Source organism: Jaculus jaculus, chromosome 15 (genome assembly GCF_020740685.1).
Source record: "Jaculus jaculus isolate mJacJac1 chromosome 15, mJacJac1.mat.Y.cur, whole genome shotgun sequence".
In the NCBI taxonomy this organism is placed as follows: domain Eukaryota; kingdom Metazoa; phylum Chordata; class Mammalia; order Rodentia; family Dipodidae; genus Jaculus; species Jaculus jaculus.
Genome location: NC_059116.1, coordinates 33,613,559 through 33,631,006, shown reverse-complemented (window position 1 = coordinate 33,631,006; position 17,448 = coordinate 33,613,559). Strand labels below are relative to the sequence as shown.

Below are 17,448 nucleotides of genomic sequence, written 5' to 3'. Positions count from 1 at the left end.
GGTCCCGACCTGGCTACTGCTATTGGTCAGGGCGCGTGCCATTCACGCACCGGACACCAATGGAGGCCAGGGAGCGACCTGCGAGAAGCCGGGTTTCTTAAAGGGGCCATGTGCTTTTTGCTGCATCACTTTGGGGTGGCAGTGTGCCTAGCTTGGTCCGTGGGGACTGTCCTCGGGACACCCCAGTGGGATGACAAAGGGACCCATACTTTGAGAATGCCCCTGGAATGCGGCAGCTTCACCTGGCATTAGCCCCTTCTTCCCAGAGGACCACTATCCTATCCAGAGAGTAACATGTTATCCATCCGCAAATTGGGCTTTTGGTCAAATTCTCATTCGTTTATTCATTTGCTCCAGAAGCATTCCCAGAGCCCTAGAGTTGTCTAGTCGACCACAGAGTCAGGAAGACTCCCCAACATTCTAAGACTAGAATTTCGGGTCAATACCCGGATGTTTCTCCTTCTGGAAAAAATGAGTCTATTTCACAATATGGTGATGCAAATGAAGGTAGGCTGTGTGGATCTGCCGCTCTGAAGACCCTAGTTAGAGTTGAGATTTGAAGAAGGCTTTGGCCATGGGGTTGTGAGGATGTATAGAAGTTCACTGGAGGGCTGGAGAGATGGCTCATTGGTTGAAGGTGCTTGCTTATGGGGCTTGCAGGCCTGGGTTCGATTCCACAGTACCCTTACAAAGCCAGATGCACAGAGTGGTACATGTATCTGGAGTTTGCAGTCACACACACACACACACACACACACACGCACACAAATTAAAGACATGTTCGCTGGGGAGGGATCGCCTTTTCTTCAACACAGAAAGGTTTTTATTACTTTGGTCCACACTCAGTATTTCACATTATCTAATGGTGCAGGGCCCTGGGTGGGTGGTGTGCAGCACTCGGGATAACAGAGGCCTAGGAGAGAGTAAGGGGCAGGAGACACATCTGGCTTTCCCTCACCCACAATTCCATTGTCCTATTAGGACCTCAGTTCCCTTCAGAGCTATAGGGTGGGGCAAAGTTTGTCCGCTGAGGGAAACACAGTTCCTCAAATGCCTGAGTCTTGGCCAATCACCCAGTGCTTTCTGCCCCCATCTCCACCTCATTTAAAAAAAAAAAAGCTTATTTTTATTTCTTCAAACTGCTAAAAACTTCCATGGGTTAAGAAACCACAAGCTGCTGGGGAAAGAGATGAAGAAGCCGGAAACTACTGGGGGTCAAGGCCGCGCATGCGTACACACACAGACACAAAGCTTGCTCCCACAGCCTGCTGGGAAGCTACAGCCTGGGGATTCCAGGGGGACCTTCTTGTCTCTGGAGTTTCACTTCTGGTAAGAAAGCAAGGCACAGGGGAGAAAAAACAGCCTGAGCTGCCTAAATGCCCATAAACATATATCAAGCAACACTGAACTGAACATGCTTTTTAAAAATGCCATGCATGGTGTCTTCACGCCTATCATCCAACCCTTGGGGAGGCTGAGGCAGGAGGATGGAGGCTTCAGTTCAAGGCCAGCTAGAGAGAGACCAGGTCTCAAAAAAAAAAAAAAAAAAAAACAGAAAAACCCAACACCTCCAGGAGCTGCTGTGGGAGCCTCAGTAACCAGCCTCTTCCTGATAGAAGGCTGGGAAGTCTTGGGCCTCGCCTGGGCAGGTGCTGTTGGCTGGAGGCCCATCAGCAGCCGGGCCTTGGGGACAGTACTTGGGGTCATAGATCTGGCGGCCCAGACCAAAGACCTGGCCACTCTGGTTGGCACCCTGCGTGTAGCCCATTTGTAGGGACATGGAAGAGTTGTCACACTTGTCTGTCCCCAGCTTGGTATCATAGATGTGTCTCCGGGTCCCTGGAGCTGTCATGCCCACCTGGAGATGGAGGAGAGGGAGTCAGGGTGGTTCACATCTATCAGCCCAGCACTCAGGAAGCTGAAGCAGATATGCTGTGATTTCCAAGTCACTCTAGGCTACATACTGAGACCTTGTCTCAACCCCCACAACACAAAACAAAATTAGTAGGTATCAGGCTAGAGAGATGGCTAGTGGTTAAGGCGCTTGCCTGCAAAGCCAAAGGACCCAGGTTCAATTTCCCAGTACCCACATAAAGCCAGGTGCACAAGGTACAGCATGCATCTGGAGTTCAGGTTGCAGTGGCTGGAAGCTTTGGTGTCTCCCTCTCTCTATGTATATCTGCCCCTCTCTAAAAAAATAATTTTTATTTATTTATTAGAGATGGAGGGGGAGAATGGGTACACCAGGGACTTTAGCCACTGCAAAGAAACTCCAGATGCATGTGCCCCCATGTACATCTGGCTTACATGGGAGCTAGAGAACCAAACCTGGGTCCTTAGGCTTTGCAGGCAAGTGCCTTAACCACTAAGCCATCTCTCCGGCCCTTAATTTTTTTTTTAAGTGGATCTAGGAGGCTTAGAGGTTAAGCACTTGCCTGTGAAGCCTAAGGACCCCAGTTCAAGGCTTGATTCCCCAGGACCCACGTTAGCCAGATGCACAAGGGGGCACACACATCTGGAGTTCCTTTGCAATGGCTGAAGGCCCTGTCACGCCCATTCTCTCTCTCTCTCTGTGCCTTTCTCTCTGTGTCTGTTGCTCTCAAATAAATAAAATGAACAAAAAGAAAGAAACCCAACAACAATGTCATATTGGGGTCAACCTATGTCTGATTCTTTGGAGGAAACTGAGGCTGAGTGGGATGGTCACTTTCCCAGGCACAAACAGCAAGGTAAGAAGCTGAGGGTAGATCTTAAGGCACGAGCAATGTGGAGGTGGTTGTGCCCGGCTGGGACCCACCTGGCTGGCACACTTGTTGGTGCCCATCTGGAGGCTGATGGTGCGGTGGTCCATGGGTGGTAGGATGTGGTTCTTGGGGTCATACAGATGCCTCCGGGTCCCGTAGGCTGTCATGCCTGACTGGCTGGCACACTTGTTGGTACCCATCTGTGGGAGGCATTGCAGTGGTGGTGGGAGGTCAGGATGGCCCTGCAGTGCCCTAGACCCTCCTGAAGAGGTTTGGGTTCAGGAGCTGAAGTGGGCTTGAACCCCATCAGAACCCGTGGGCTTTGCGGAAGGGGTGTTACCTGCAGTCCAATGACACACTGGCCGGCCTTCATGGTGGCATCGTCAAAGTTCCGCTGTTGTTTTTCTGAATATTTGACTCCGATGTCCACACCACTCTGAAGCCCCTTTGTCTTGGCCTGGGGGTGGAGAGGAAAATGAGCAACCCTCAATCTAGTCTCATCCATCATTGGGGATCCAGCACTCCCAACAGAGCTGCTGGGCTCTGCTCCTAATACCTCCCATCATCCAGGTGCTCAGGCCAAAGCTCTAACAAGCACCTTTGCTTCTCTGTCTCTCACCTTCCACCATCACTTAACCACTAAGCCATCTCTCCAGCCCACCTTCCCCCACCCCTTCTCCACAGTCCCCGGCAGCCTTGTCTCAGTGGGTTAAGGGACAAAGCAATACAACAAGAAAGAGGGGGGGGGGCAGAAAACATGTGCCAGCTCCCTTGCCTGTTATGTCTGTGCTTCTCACATCCCTCCCTGCCCTCCCCACCCCACAGCCACCATGGCCTCCACCAGGCCCCAAAGTGAAGCCCTCCTCCTCCTCCTGGAATGCTGTCCCTCTCACCCTCTCTGCATTGGCTTAAACTAGATTCATACACAGAAACCTAATTCCTCAAGACACAAATGATTTGCCTATCTTTGACTCCAGCTCCACTGTGTGACACTTTTATTTATTTATTTATTTTTATTTGAGAAAGAGAGGCAGAGAGAGAGAATGGGCACATTAGGACCTCCTGCCACTGCAAACAAACCCCAGATGCATATGTCACCTTGTGCATCTGGCTTACATGGGTCCTGGGGACTGGAACCTGGGTCCTTTGACATTGCAGGCAAGTGCCTTAACCACTAAGCCATCTCTCCAGTCTAACTGTGTGACACTTTTTTTTTTTTAATTATTCTAGGTAGGGTCTCACTCTAGCCCAGGCTGAGCTTGAATTCACTATTTGGTCTTAGGGTAGACTCAAACTCATACTGATCCTACCTCTGCCTCCCAGTTGCTGAGATTAAAGGCATATGTCACATGCTCAGCTTACATTTTTTTAAATCATTAAATTATATATATATAATTTGAAAGGAGAGAAGACACAGAGAGAGAAAGAGAGAAAGAATGGGCACACCAGGGCATTCAGCTGCTACAAACGAATTCCAGACACATATGCTACTTTGTGTATCTGACCTTACATGGGTACTAGGGAATAGAACATGTGCTGTTAGGCACTCATCTCTCCACCCCTAATGTTTGTATTTATTTGTGAAAGAGAGGGAGGGAGGGAAGGAGAGAGAGCAAGAGAGAGGATAGGTGCAAAAGGTCTCCTGCCACTGCAAAGGAACACCAGACACATGTGCCACTTTGTGCATCTGGCTTGATGTGGGTGTTGGGAAACTGAACCTTGGCCAGCATGGTTTGCAAGTGTGCACCTTTAACTGCTGAGGTGTCTCCTCATCCCCAGTGTGACTCTTGGAGTGGACTGTCTGGTCCATCATCAGTAATATTTGCAAGCCAAGAAAGAAAAACCTCGCCTCGCTGGGCGTGATGGCACATGCCTTTAATCCCAGCACTTGGGAGGCAGAGGTAGGAAGACTGCCATGAATTTGAGGCCACCCTGAGACTACATAGTGAATTCCAGGAGAGCCTGAGCTAGAGTGAAACCCTACCTTGAAAAAAAAGAAAGAAAACCTCCACTCACCTACACTAGCCTTGCTGTGTGGCTCTGAGATGGCTACCGACCCTCTCTGGGCCTTACCTTCCCAGCCAGGGCAAGGAGAGACACTTGCACCTGCGTCATGTTTCCACTCTCAAACAGGTCGTTGGCCTCGAACAGATCCACAGGGTTCATGCCATAGCTGACCATGGCCTTGATGAAGTTGGAGAGGTTTTCTAGCTGGGAGAAGGCAGGGGAAGGGTGGTGAGTGGACCTCAGTCTACCCAGCTACCAAGGGGGTCCCCATGCCCATCCATTTGTCAGCCAAGCCTCACCTGGTGCCAGTTCTGCATGGAGCGGTTGATCTTTGGGACTGAGCCTGGCTGCAGCTTGTTCATGAGCCTGGGACATACAAGATGGCAATCTCCCTTAGTGATGAAGATCCCCGGCTGAGCTCATGCCAAGCTCGGTTCCTCTACTCAGCCTCAGTTTCTCTTCTTGAGATGCACTCTTCACCCACCAAGCCAACAAAACTTCCACAAATCACACGTGTGGGAAGAAAATCTTAATCCAGTGATTTTTAGGGGAGTTGAAATTTTCGTTTGTGTGTGTGTGTTTGTTTGTTTTGTTTTTTGATTTTTTTTGAAGTAAGATCTTGCTCCATCCCAGGCTGTCTTACAGTCTCAGGTGGCCTTGAACTCACAGTGATCCTCCTACCTCTGCCTCCTGAGTGCTGGGATTAAAGGCATGTGCCCCCACACCCATCTTTGATTTTTTTTTAAATATTTATTTATTTACAAGCAGAGAGGGAGATAGAAGAGAAACAGACACAGAGAGAAGGGATGTGATTGGGTCTCTAGCCACAGCAACTAAACTCCAGATGCATGTGCCACTTTGTGTATCTGGCTTTACATTGGTACTGGATAATCGAACCCAGGTTGTTACTTTTTTTTTAGGTAGGGTTTCACTCTAGCCGGGGCTGACCTGGAATTCACTATGTAGTCTCAGGGTGGCCTCAAACTCACAGTGATCCTCCTACCTCTGCCTCTCAAGTGCTGGGATTAAAGGCGTGCACCACCACGCCTGGCTCCAACCCAGGTTGTTAGGCAAACACTTTAACAGCTGAGCCATCTCTCCAGCCCCTCATTGTTTTGTTTGTTTGTTTTAATATATTTATTGATTTGAGAGAGAGAAATAGAAAGAGGCAAATAGAGTGATAAGGAGAGAGAATGGGCATGTCAGGACCTCTAGCCACTGCAAACAAACTCCAGATGCATGATCCACCTTATGCATTTGGCTTACGTTGCTCCTGGGGAATTGAACCTGGCTTTGCAGGCAAGTGCTTTAATTGCTAAGCCATCTCTCCAGCCCTTAATTGTTTCTTCTTTTTTCTTTTTCTTTTTTGTTTTTGGAGGCGGGGGGCTTCAAGGTAGACTCTTGCTCTAGCCCAGGCTGATCTGGCCTCTAACTCACAGTGATCCTCTACCTCAACCTCCTGAGTGCTGGGATTAAAAGCATGCACCAGGCTGGGCATGGTGGTGTACACCTTTAATCCCAGCACTCGAGAGGCAGAGGTAGGAGGATTGCTGTGAGTTTGAGGCCACCCTGAGACCACATAGTGAATTCCAGGTCAGCCTGGGCTAGAGTGAGACCCTATCTCAAAAGAAAAAAAAAAAAAATAGCATGCCCTGGGCTGGAGAGATGGCTTAGCAGTTAATGGACTTGTCTGCAAAGCTTAAGGACTCAGGTAAGCTAGATGTACTAGGTGGCACATGAGTTTGGAGTTCATTTGCAGTTGCTGGAGGCCCTGGTGCACTTGTTCTCTTTATATCTGCCTCTTTCTCTCATTCTTCCTCCCCCTCTCTCAAATAAATAAATATTAAAAAAAAAAAAGCATGCACCATCATGCCTGGCTGGTTGTCCCCCTACAACCCCTTGGGACAGGGTCTTACTTTAGCTCAGGCTGACAGTTCGCTATGTAGTCTCAGGGTGGCCTTGAACTCATGGTGATCCTCTTACCTCTGCCTCCCAAATTCTGGGATTAAAGACGTGCCTTTTTTGGTTTTTTGTTTTTGTTTTTTTGAGGTAGGGTTTCACTCTAGCTCAGGCTGACCTGGAATTCACTCTGTAGTCTCAGGGTGGCCTTGAACTCATGGAGATCTTCCTCCCTCTGCCTCCCGAGTGCTGGGATTAAAGGCGTGCACCACCATGCCCAGCTGGCTTTTTTTTAAGCATGCAAAACTGTGGAGTATTTGCATGATAGCTGAATAGGAAAGTAGGAAAGGCTTCCAGAGGTTTAAAAGGCTGTCCGTGAAAGGGAAGGCCCAGGCACGGCGGTCCCGGAGAAGCAGAAGCACAAGAAAGACAGATGAGTATTAAGATGACAAGAGAAGGCAAAAGCAAGAAAGATGGCAGCCAGCTTCCCGTGCACAAGCGCCTGTCAAGTGTGAACACTCACGTGCATAAGATAACCCCATCTTTCAGACCCTTTTGGAAGTCAGGACCAATGGAGAGGCCGGTGAGTCCCTCGATCCAGCTGCGGAGCTCGGCTTCCTTCTGCGGGTCGTATTTGGACAGGAGCTGGAGGAGCGGAAGGAAGGGGCTAAGCTGGGACGGACAAGGCCTCCGGCTGGAGGGAGGGGCGGTGGGCCTGGAGGTCCCCATGCCTAAGCTGATGTGCTCATAACTCACTGGTAAATGCCAGCACCAACCTCCAGTGGTGCCTCCTGGGCGTCTGTCCCTCTGTTCTGTCTACCTCCATGGGAGGGAACAGGTCATGTCATACTTGAACCATGGGCCTGCAGGGTTCAGTGCCCACTGTACCACACAATCACCACTCTTTTGTGGGGGCTTTTGTCTTTGAATTTTTTTGTTTTGTTTTGTTTTGTTTTTTTTGAGATATAGAGTCTCACTCTAGCCCAGGCTGACCTGGAATTCACGGAGCAGTCTCAGGGTGGCCTTGAACTCATGGTGATCTTTCTACCTCTGCCTCCCAAGTGCTGGGATTAAAAGGTATGAGCTACAACACCTGGCCTTGTGTTTGTTTTTGAGGCAAGGTCTCACTCTAGTGGGCTAACCTGAAAATCACTCTGAAGCCCAGGCTATCCCTGAACCCCTACCTCAGCCTTCAGAGTGCTGTGACTCAGGGTGTGAGCCACTACTCCTATGGAGTTCCAGAACATTCTTTGATTTCAAAGGAAGCCCAGTCCACATGATGTCATCCATCTACTTCACAGCTGCTGACAACCAGGTATCTAATTCCTGTCTTGTGTGTGTGTGTGTGTGTTTTTTTTTTTGTGGGGGGGCGGGTTCTTTATTTGCTCTTGGTGCTGGGGATGGTACCCAAGGGCCTCAAGCTTGCTAAGCAAGTGCTGTCACTGATCACTGAGCCCTATCTCCAGCCCGTGTTTTTATTTATTTTTTTCAAGGTAGTGTCTCACTCTGAGGCTGATCTGGAATTCACTATGTAGTCTCAGGGTGGCCTTGAACTCATGACGATCCTACCTTGGACTTCCTAGTGCTGGGATTAAAGTTGTGTGCCACCACACCTGGCTTTTTAAAAATTTCTTTTTATTATTTTTTTCTTCCGTGTTTTGTTTTTGAGATAGGGTATCATGTACTCCAAGCTGGCCTCAAATTCAGTATGTAAACTGAGGATCCTTGAATTCCTGATCCTTCTGCCTCTACCTCCAGAGTGCTGGGGTGATAGACATTGCTACCACCACACCCTTTTTACAGTGTTAGGAATAAAACCCAGAGCTTCCCTGAGTGTTAGGCAGGACCTTTGCACAGACTGACCCTACTGACTAAGGTTTTCATATGGCTTGGTGTCTCCCTTCAAATCCAGTCAGAGGCGACCAGCCCCTGCCCATGCCTCCCAGCTCCTTCCAGCCTTTCTCTCTGCCTTCTGTTACTCCTGGGATCTCTCCGTGGCTGGGTATAAATGCTGCAGGTCCTCTGATGCACACTAACTTCCCACGGGGGTCAAACGGGCTGGTCCCCATGGCCACATCTGAGACCCACAGCAAGGTCCCCTGCTGGGGTCAGGCAAGTCCTCCAGGAGTTAGGGGCCCAGGTAAATGCATGCACAGGGCTGCTGTCAGCCCAGATGGCTCCTTGGAGGGGAAGGGTTGGGCTGTCCATCTTGGGGGGGGGTCTCTTGAATTCAAACCCCATCCCCTTCCCTCAAAGAGAACCAGGCCTTCCTTTCTGTCCTCTTTACCCCCCAGGGACCTGAGGAATGACACCTGACCCTGCAGGCAGCTCCTCAGATGACCTGGGTGGTTCCTGACTCAGTTTCCCCCATACCACTTGGAAGGATTTGCACAAGGGCCCACTTAGCCATTGAACCTCAGTGTGGCATTAGGGCCCTGCTTGGGACAAAGGCGACCTGATCCCTTCCCACGGCCACCTGGGAGCCGCCCAGGAACACAGGAATGAGAGTGGGCGGAGGGGGAGGCCAGGCGTGCCAGGCCCAGCTGGGCCATGTCCCTGGCAGCTCTAGGAACCAGGGGGACCCAGGCAGCCACCTCCCTCCCCCACCCCAAGCCCTTCAGAGCATTCTTCCAGGCCGCAAACTGCAGGAATGCGACAGCAGCCCTGGCTAAATTAGGAGCAGCTGTTCCCCAGAGGCCTGGATTACAGGGCGTGGCTGCTGAGGGACACCAGACATGAGCCAGTAGGGGGGTAAACTGAGGCACACAAGCCCAGGTAGAGAGGTCTCTGAGCTTCCAAGAAGCATGTGACCCTGTGTTGACCCTGCAGGCTGGCTAATGCCCCACCCCATGGCTCTGGGCACCTCTGACCTGGGTCCCCCTCGCCTACCCAGGGAGCAGCTGGTCTGCCTGTGGGTAAGTTTCATCATCTTCTCTGTCCCAGAGGGGTGTCCAGTCAGTCCCCTGGCCACAGGGCACTGGGAAGCTGGTGCAACCTATCTGAGCCAGGGTGGACATAAGATTCCAGCCTCTCTGTAACTGGCTTGGGAACAACATTCAGTTTGTGGAGGGTTCCCCCATGCACCTCAGTAATATGGAGGTCCCCCGTGTCTGCGGTGGGAGTTGGTCAGAGACCTTTGCTGTGTGCAGGTGCTTGGGGGAGGTTTGTGGCAGAGGGTCCCATACCCTGGCCCTGGCCACCGCTTCTGGAATCACCCACTTCTGAGGATAACCTTCTATGTGAGTCTCCAAGAGTGTCCCTTTCTGAGCCAGAATCTGAACGGGGATCTTTAAAAACAAGTGTCCCCCAGGCCAGGTGGAGCACACCTTTAATCCCAGCATGTGGGAGGCAGTGTTTGGAGGATTGCCATGAGTTCAAGACCACCCTGAAACTACATAGTGAATTTCAGGTCAGCCTGGGCTAGAGGGAGACCCTACCTTGGAGAAAAAGCGTCTCCCCTGGTTTCACCTGGTGTTTTCAGGAGACACCTTAGGGTCACACTGCGATGACACTTTTAGGGTCCATTTATATTTGAGCAAAGCAATCTAACATCTAGGTGCCCTCCCCTCAGCTTGGCGTTCCCTCAGCCACCTGGAGGGAAATTACTGGGGTGCCATCACACTGCCTAAAAAGCCATCCACCCCATCCCTTCCTCTAGAACTTGAAACTACCCCCGAAGAGGAAGTGTGGCCAGGTGCAGGGGTCCTGGAGGCCCGCTCTTTCTCCCTGCAGCGGTCAAGGCACACAGAACACGGGGGTTTGGCTGGCTTGGAACCCTGGGGTGCATGTGGGGTTGGGGAGATGGAGACCCTAGGATTGGCAGCAGAATCACCCCAGGTGTCAACAAGAAGTAAAGCCACCCCATCCAGCCTGGAGGGTGACTGTCCCCAGCCAACCTGCCTACTGAACGGTCCGGGCATTCACTCACCCGGTTCTTGACCTCGGCCGAGAGCCCGTACGACGGCCCCTTGTTGAACTGCGTGGAGCTCATGACGGGACAGGACTGGACGGGACGGACGGGTCCTGAGACGCCGAGCAGGGTGGACCAGGGCTCGGCAGCCAGCGCCGCCCCCGCCGCTGATTGGCCCTGAGCTCAAATGTCCTTATAAGGTTTGAAAGCTCCGAATTCCTCCGGCCGAGACTTCCTGAGCAGCACCACCCCCCGTCGTCCCCCCCACCCACACCGGCTGCCGGGACCCTGTGGCCGGCAGGGAGGGGCCCATCATGCCCTCTGGAGTTAAGAGAAACTGAGGCAGGGCGGGCCAGGGGCTCAGGACTGCTCAGACGTGGCTTGTCTGCTGTTCTTACGCCTGCTGGAAGCTCCTGACCGGCTCTCCTACCCATTCTGTCTGGTCCTTAGCCTTCTGTACCATGGAGGGGGAGGTAGAGTCCTCAATCCTTTTGGGGGTCTAGTGAGAGCCCCTCTGTGTCATTTAGAGGCACTGCACAATGTGTGCTCTCCCTGGAAGTCTCTTAACTGGGACTTGGGCCTTTCAGAGGAGGCCTCGGGGCTTTGGGAGCTGGGGCTTTGATGGGTGAATAGGAGTTTCGCAGTGCAAAGGAATAGCTGCGTGAAGATACAAGGTGCATGCTGGGGTGTGGTGGCACAGGCCTTTAATCCCAGCTATCTGGAAGCTAAGGCAGGAGGATTGCCTTGAGTTTAAGACCAGCCTGCACTACAGAGTGAGTGAGTCAGCCTGGGCTAGAGTGAGACTCTGTATATCAGCACAAGGGAGGCAGAAGTAGGAGGATTGCCGTGAGTTCGAGGCCAACCTGATACTACATAGTGAATTCCAAGTCAACCTGGGCTAGAGTGAAACCCTACCTCAAAAAAAGAAAAAAAAAAAAAAGGTTAAAACACAGGGCTAGAGAGATGGCTTAGCAGTTAAGGCACTTGCCTGCAAAGCCAAAGGACCCTGGTTCAACTCCCCAGTACTTACATAAAGCCAGGTGCACAAGGTAAGGTGGCACACATGTCTGGAGTTTGCAGTGGCTAGAGGCCTTGGCATGCCCATTCTCTCTCTTTCTGCCTCTCTCAAACAAATAAAATAGTTCTGTGAACTCAGGAGACAAGTTGGAGGCCAGCCTGAGACTACAGGGTGACTTCCAAGTCAGCCTGGGCTAGAGTGAGACTCTACCTCACACACACAAAAAAGTTTTATCTGTTTTCTTTGGCAGCAGACTTGCAATGTGGCCATGCTGTGCACCAATTTCTCTGTCATCATGTCTCTGTCCCCACAACCCCAAGGCCACTCCAGCCACTTCTGCTTTTGCCCCAATGTTGATGAAGAATGGCTTTCATAGCTAGAAAGGGGCTTCAAGGGAGAGAGAGGAGAGGGGAGGACTTAAGGGAAGGGTACGATATAGGGGGATATATATATATATATGTAGATGAACAGATTATTAGGGGTACAATGGCTTAAGTGAGGTCAGGGTAAGGGATTGAGTAAAGGAAGGGTGGGAGGATTAATCAAAATTTAAGATGTTGAGCCGGGCGTGGTGGCACACGCCTTTAATCCCAGCACTTGGGAGGCAGAGGTAGGAGGATTGCCGCGAGTTCGAGGCCACCCTGAGACTCCATAGTGAATTCCAAGTCAGCCTGGACTAGAGTGAGACCCTACCTCAAAAAATCAAAAAAAAAAAAAAATTTAAGATATTGGGCTGGAGAGATGCCTTAGTCATTCAGACACTTGTCTGCAAAGCCTAAGGACCCAGATGTAATTCCCCAGTATCCATGTAAGGCAGATGCACAAGGTGGCACATGTGTCTGGAGTTCATTTGTGGTGGCTAGAGGCCCTAGTGTACCCATTCTGTCTACCTCTTGCTCATTAGCTTGCTCTCTTATCTGCCTCTTTCTCTCTCAAATAAAAAACCATTTAAAAAAACTTTAAGATGAGCTGGGTGTGGTGGTGCAAGCCTTTAATCCCAGCACTCGGGAGGCAGAGGAAGGTAGATTGCTGTGAGTTCGAGGCTACCTTGAGACTACATAGTGAATTCCAGGTCAGCCTGAGCTAGAGTGAGACCCTACCTCGAAAAATGAAAACTAAAACAATAATGGTATGTGGCTTGAATAAGTCATATTGAAACCTACTTCTTGGGACAATAGTGCACCTAGAAGCCATAGATTGTTACTAGAAAAATGTCAGTGCCAGGGATAGGATACCTTCCAGTGAGTTGTGGCTAAGGAGGTCCCTGATGCCCCCCAAACATTACAGGCCATTGTCAAGGCTCTTGGTTGTCATTGCCCATCAGAACTAGAAGGTAAGACCCTATTGCTGAAGACTCCTCATGTTTGGCCTGTAGGTCACTGAGAAGTCAAGCGGGAGCTGAGCTGAAAACCTCCTCCCTGTGGACCAGCTGACAGAAAGCTGGAAAAACCCTATACTGCACGCAGACCTATGGGACTGTCGGGAGACATAGAGCAAAAGCCTCTCCATTTTGCCTGGGCCTGCTTGTAAGTTGACTCATTATTTAGAAAGCTGGCCCATCCAGCTTTCTTTCTTTCTGTTTTTTTTTTTTTTTTTCAATTTATTTATTTGAGAGTGACAGACACAGAGAGAAAGACAGATAGAGGGAGAGAATGAGAATGGGTGCGCCAGGGCTTCCAGCCTCTGCAAACGAACTCCAGATGCGTGCGCCCCCTTGTGCATCTGGCTAATGTGGGACCTGGGGAACCGAGCCTCAAACCGGGGTCCTTAGGCTTCACAGGCAAGCGCTTAACCGCTAAGCCATCTCTCCAGCCCCCAGCCAGCTTTCTGTTAGGTACTTCTGGAACATCGGTCAGCAGACTGCTTACAGAATCTTATCTTTTGCAAAAGGCCAGTTTATGGTCAGGATGTGAAGCCTGGTGCAGTCAGTATGTTAAGCCATTGAGGCAAGGTTAGATAAACACCTGATTACATCCCCTCTAGGTTTCCTGACAACTCCTTGCCCTGACCTGTGGGGGACCATTGGGCACTAGGCAACCAAAAGTGCCTCATCTTGAGTAATGACTCCATTTTGTGATAAATTGTCTGTTCTGGAAAGTCACAAAGCCTGCAGCTGTTTGTTAAAGTTGTTAATCTTGTTGGGCATGGTGGCACACGCCTTTAATCCCAGCACTCAGGAGGCAGAGGTAGGAGGATCGCCGAGAGTTCAAGGCAACCCTGAGACTACAGAGTGAATTTCAGGTCAGCCTGAGCCAGAGTGAGAAACCACCTCAAAAAGCAAATAAAATAAATAAAAGATAAGCTAGGTGTGGTAGTACACGTCTTTAATCTCAGCACTCAGACACTGGTAGGAGGATTATGGTGAGTTTGAGGCCATTCTGAGACTACATATTGAATTCCAGGTCAGCTTGGGCTAGGGCAAGATGCTACCTTGAAAAAACTAACTAAATAAACAAAATTTAAGAAATAAAAGAAAGAGGGCTGGAGAGATGGCTCCATGGTCAAGGAGCTTGCCTTCAAAACCTAATGATCTGGGTTTTATTCCCAGTATCTGTGTAAAGTCAGATGCACAAAGTGGTACATGCGTCTGGAGTTTGTTTGCAATGGCTAGAAGCCCTGGTATGCCCATTCTCTGTGTGTTTGTGACCTCTCTCCCTTTGCTTGCAAATAAATAAATAAATTATATATATATGTGTGTGTGTGTGTGTGTGTGTGTGTGTGTATGTATATGTATATGTATATGTGTATATGTATATGTATATATGTATGTATGTATGTTTGTTTGTTTGCTTGTTTTTGTTTTTCGAGGTAGGGTCTCACTCTAGCCCAGGCTGACCTGGAATTCACTATGGAGTCTCAGAGTGGCCTCAAACTCACAGTGATCCTCCTACCTCTGCCTCCCGAGAGCTGGGATTAAAGGTGTGCGCCACCGTGCCTGGCCCAAATAAAATATTTTTAAAAGGGCTGGAGAGATGGCTTAGTGGTTAAAGTGCTTGCCTGTGAAGCCTAAGGATCTAGTACCCAAATATGCCAGATGCACAAGGCGGCACATGCATCTGGAGCTCATTTGCAGTGGCTGGAGGCCCTGGTGCACCCGTTTTTTCTCTCTCTCATAAAAATAAATAAATTTTAAAATATTAAAAAATATATAAGAGATGGGCTGGATATATTTATATGCATATGTGTATAATATAATTATTTATTTATTTTATTTATTGGAGAGAGAGAAAGAGGCAGATAAAGAGACAGAGAATGGGCAGGCCAGGGCCTTTATATGCTGCAAACAAACTCCAGATGCATGAGCCACTTTGTGCATCTGGCTTATGTGGGACCTGGGTAATTGAACCTGGGTCCTTTGTCTTTGCAGGCAAGTGCCTTAACTACTAAGCCATCTTTCCAAAATATATGAATAAAATATTAAAAAAAATAAAAGAAGCCGGGCATGGTGGTGCACGCTTTTAATTCCAGCACTCCAGGGGCAGAGGTAGGAGGATCGCTGTGAGTTCGAGGCCACCCTGAGACTACATAATTAATTACAGGTCAGCCTGGGTCGGAGTGAGACCCTACCTTGAAAAACCAAAATAAATAAATAAATAAAATAATAATAATAATAATAATAATAAATAACTAATAAAAATAAAAGAAAGACTAATTGAGAGGGAGAAGGGATATGATGGAGTGTGGATTTATGAGGGGAAAGTGGGGTTGGGGAGGGAATTTATTATGGTTTATTGTCTGTAATTATTGAAGCTGCCAATAAAAAATGTTAAAAGACTGGCTTTCACTTTTTTGTAAGCGATTAGACAAAAAAGACAGTACAAAATTAAAAATATTCTGTGACGTGTGGAGTTTATACTCTATTCAAGTTCCAGCGTCTGTCTATAGGTCGTTTTATTAACTCACAGCTGCAAGCAATTTTTTCATGTAATTTAATGCGCTCGGTGTTACTTTTCTCCCCACAGCGGCAGATCTCCGCGGTGGTTCTTCTCAACAAAGCTTAGAATGCAGTCACTGCTGCCTGGACAGAAAACTTGCCAAAGGGGGTGGGTCGCAGAAAGGGAAATCCCGGGGTTCGGGCTAGTTGGGATTTAAGGCGTGCATCATTTCTGCTCATGTTCGGCCTCCTCCGAGTTCAAATCCTGCTCTCCACTTGGCTGTGCACCTGCAGGCGCCGCGCGCCCTCTCTGTGCTGGGCTTATGTTTGCCCAGCGCTGCTGGCCGGGCTCCAGGGTGTCAAAATCTTGGGAATTTTGGCTCCAGCAGCAGGAAGCTGGCAGCACCCCAGGAAGTCTCAGCTTTCTCTCCCAAGAGAAGGTGCCAGAAACAATGGAACGCCCCCATCTCCCCAATGGCAGCTTCTCCAGAGACAGTCTATCCCTGCAGTGCTCACGGTCGGGGTGGCCCAGGCTGGCCTGCAGCAAGTGTAGCTCGATCCTCCCATTGCCCTTCCAGCTGTCCTCTCCCGCTGGGGGACAGTGGCCGTCTCTGTCTGCAGCGCCCCGCTCTTGCCCCAGTCTGGGCCTCGGGCTGCGGTCACCGTCCTGCCATTCCTGCCCCAGGGCCTTTGCTCTATCTGTGAGGACCCTCTGTCCAGGGCAGGACTGCGGTGTTCAGGGGTCCTGACTCTTCTCAGGACTATCCCCTGGCAGCCTGCTTTCCCGCGGGGATAGGGCAGGTGTCCCTCGCCGTTTTGGGGAGATTCTGATTCCCCACCTGGAGCTGTCGAAGCCCGTGCCCGTGGCTAGAGCCGACGCTTCTATGCCCACGAGCAGCAGTGGACTTGTGGCCACTCCATCCAGGACGCCTCGGCGGGACTTGAAGGCTGGGTTGTCCGCGTGGGCCTCCAGGGTCACCTACCTGGAAGTCTTGTTCCTCCAGCAAGTGGTCGAGGTGGGGTGAAGGTGCGGTCCACAGCGGTTTCAGGATCGTGGACGAGCTGCCTGGCACCCCCGCTGTTTTACAGGAGCTGCCTTCTACCCTTCTCTTAAACGCTATAAATACATTTTTGCTTTGCTTGACTTAAAAAAAAAAAAAAAAAGGACGGGGTTGCATTTATTGAGCGCCAACTAAATGCAAGTTGCTCTTGGCAGTGATGTCTGGGAAAGTGTCTGAGTCTCCAAGGGATCACTTCCTAGACACCCAATCCAGTTTAGAAAGGTACCTCCTGTCCCCTCCTGCCTCACGTTGGAGTGTATTTGTGCATGAGGGGGCGGGGAGATGAGGGTCTGAAGTCTAGTATACCGAAAGCACTCAATGGATATTGGTCCAAAGGGAGACGATGTTCTGGGCCTGGCCAAAGTCACAGAGGATGGCAGATGCCTGGCAGAACAAGGGCTCCGGGCTCCAGAGTGGCAGGAACAAGACGGGGTAAAAAGGGGATCGAGACACTTCAGGAAAAATAAGTGATGTAAGGACCACAGGTGTCCAGGTGCAAAATATGGAACGCTTCACGAATTTGCGTGTCATCCTTGCGCAGGGGCCATGCTAATCTTCTCTGTATCGTTCCAATTTTAGTATATGTGCTGCCGAAGCGAGCACGAACTGTAGCTCCATGCGAGGCCTATTTAAAGGGCTACTATAGCAGTACTTTAAAGTTAAGGTGGTATCTACTGATAGTTACTTTTAGTTTTTTATAGGGGCCCAAGCAAAAACTATCCGAAACTCCTCTCACGTTGAATAACTCTGCTTACATACAACCACCCAGAATTTGGCTAGTATAACAGTTTTCCCATTTCTTGAAGCCGCGAAGCGTTGTGGGAAACTCTATGCAAATGAGAGTCCCCACGAAACCCCGCCCTTCAGTGCATGTGAATGGTTCCACAGGACCCCACCCCCCAGAGCTAATGGAGATCTATGCAAATGAACTGGAC

At 50.0% G+C, this 17,448-nt stretch overlaps 1 protein-coding gene and 1 non-coding gene across 2 annotated transcripts; both read right to left on the bottom strand.

Moving 5' to 3' along the window:
• Positions 1-795: 795 nt before the first annotated feature.
• Cnn2 (calponin 2) lies at positions 796-10,709 on the bottom strand. The gene is made up of 7 exons (XM_004654868.2): positions 10,579-10,709; positions 7,174-7,295; positions 5,051-5,117; positions 4,818-4,955; positions 3,085-3,201; positions 2,798-2,944; positions 796-1,858 (listed from the first exon to the last, which is right to left on the bottom strand). Exons 1-7 carry the CDS (start codon positions 10,639-10,641, stop codon positions 1,592-1,594), a joined length of 921 nt encoding a protein of 306 aa, XP_004654925.1. The 5' UTR covers positions 10,642-10,709; the 3' UTR covers positions 796-1,591.
• Positions 10,710-17,009: 6,300 nt separating this feature from the next.
• LOC123455252 lies at positions 17,010-17,116 on the bottom strand. The gene has a single exon (XR_006633789.1). It is a non-coding gene; the product is annotated as a U6 spliceosomal RNA (small nuclear RNA).
• Between the last annotated feature and the right edge of the window lie 332 nt (positions 17,117-17,448).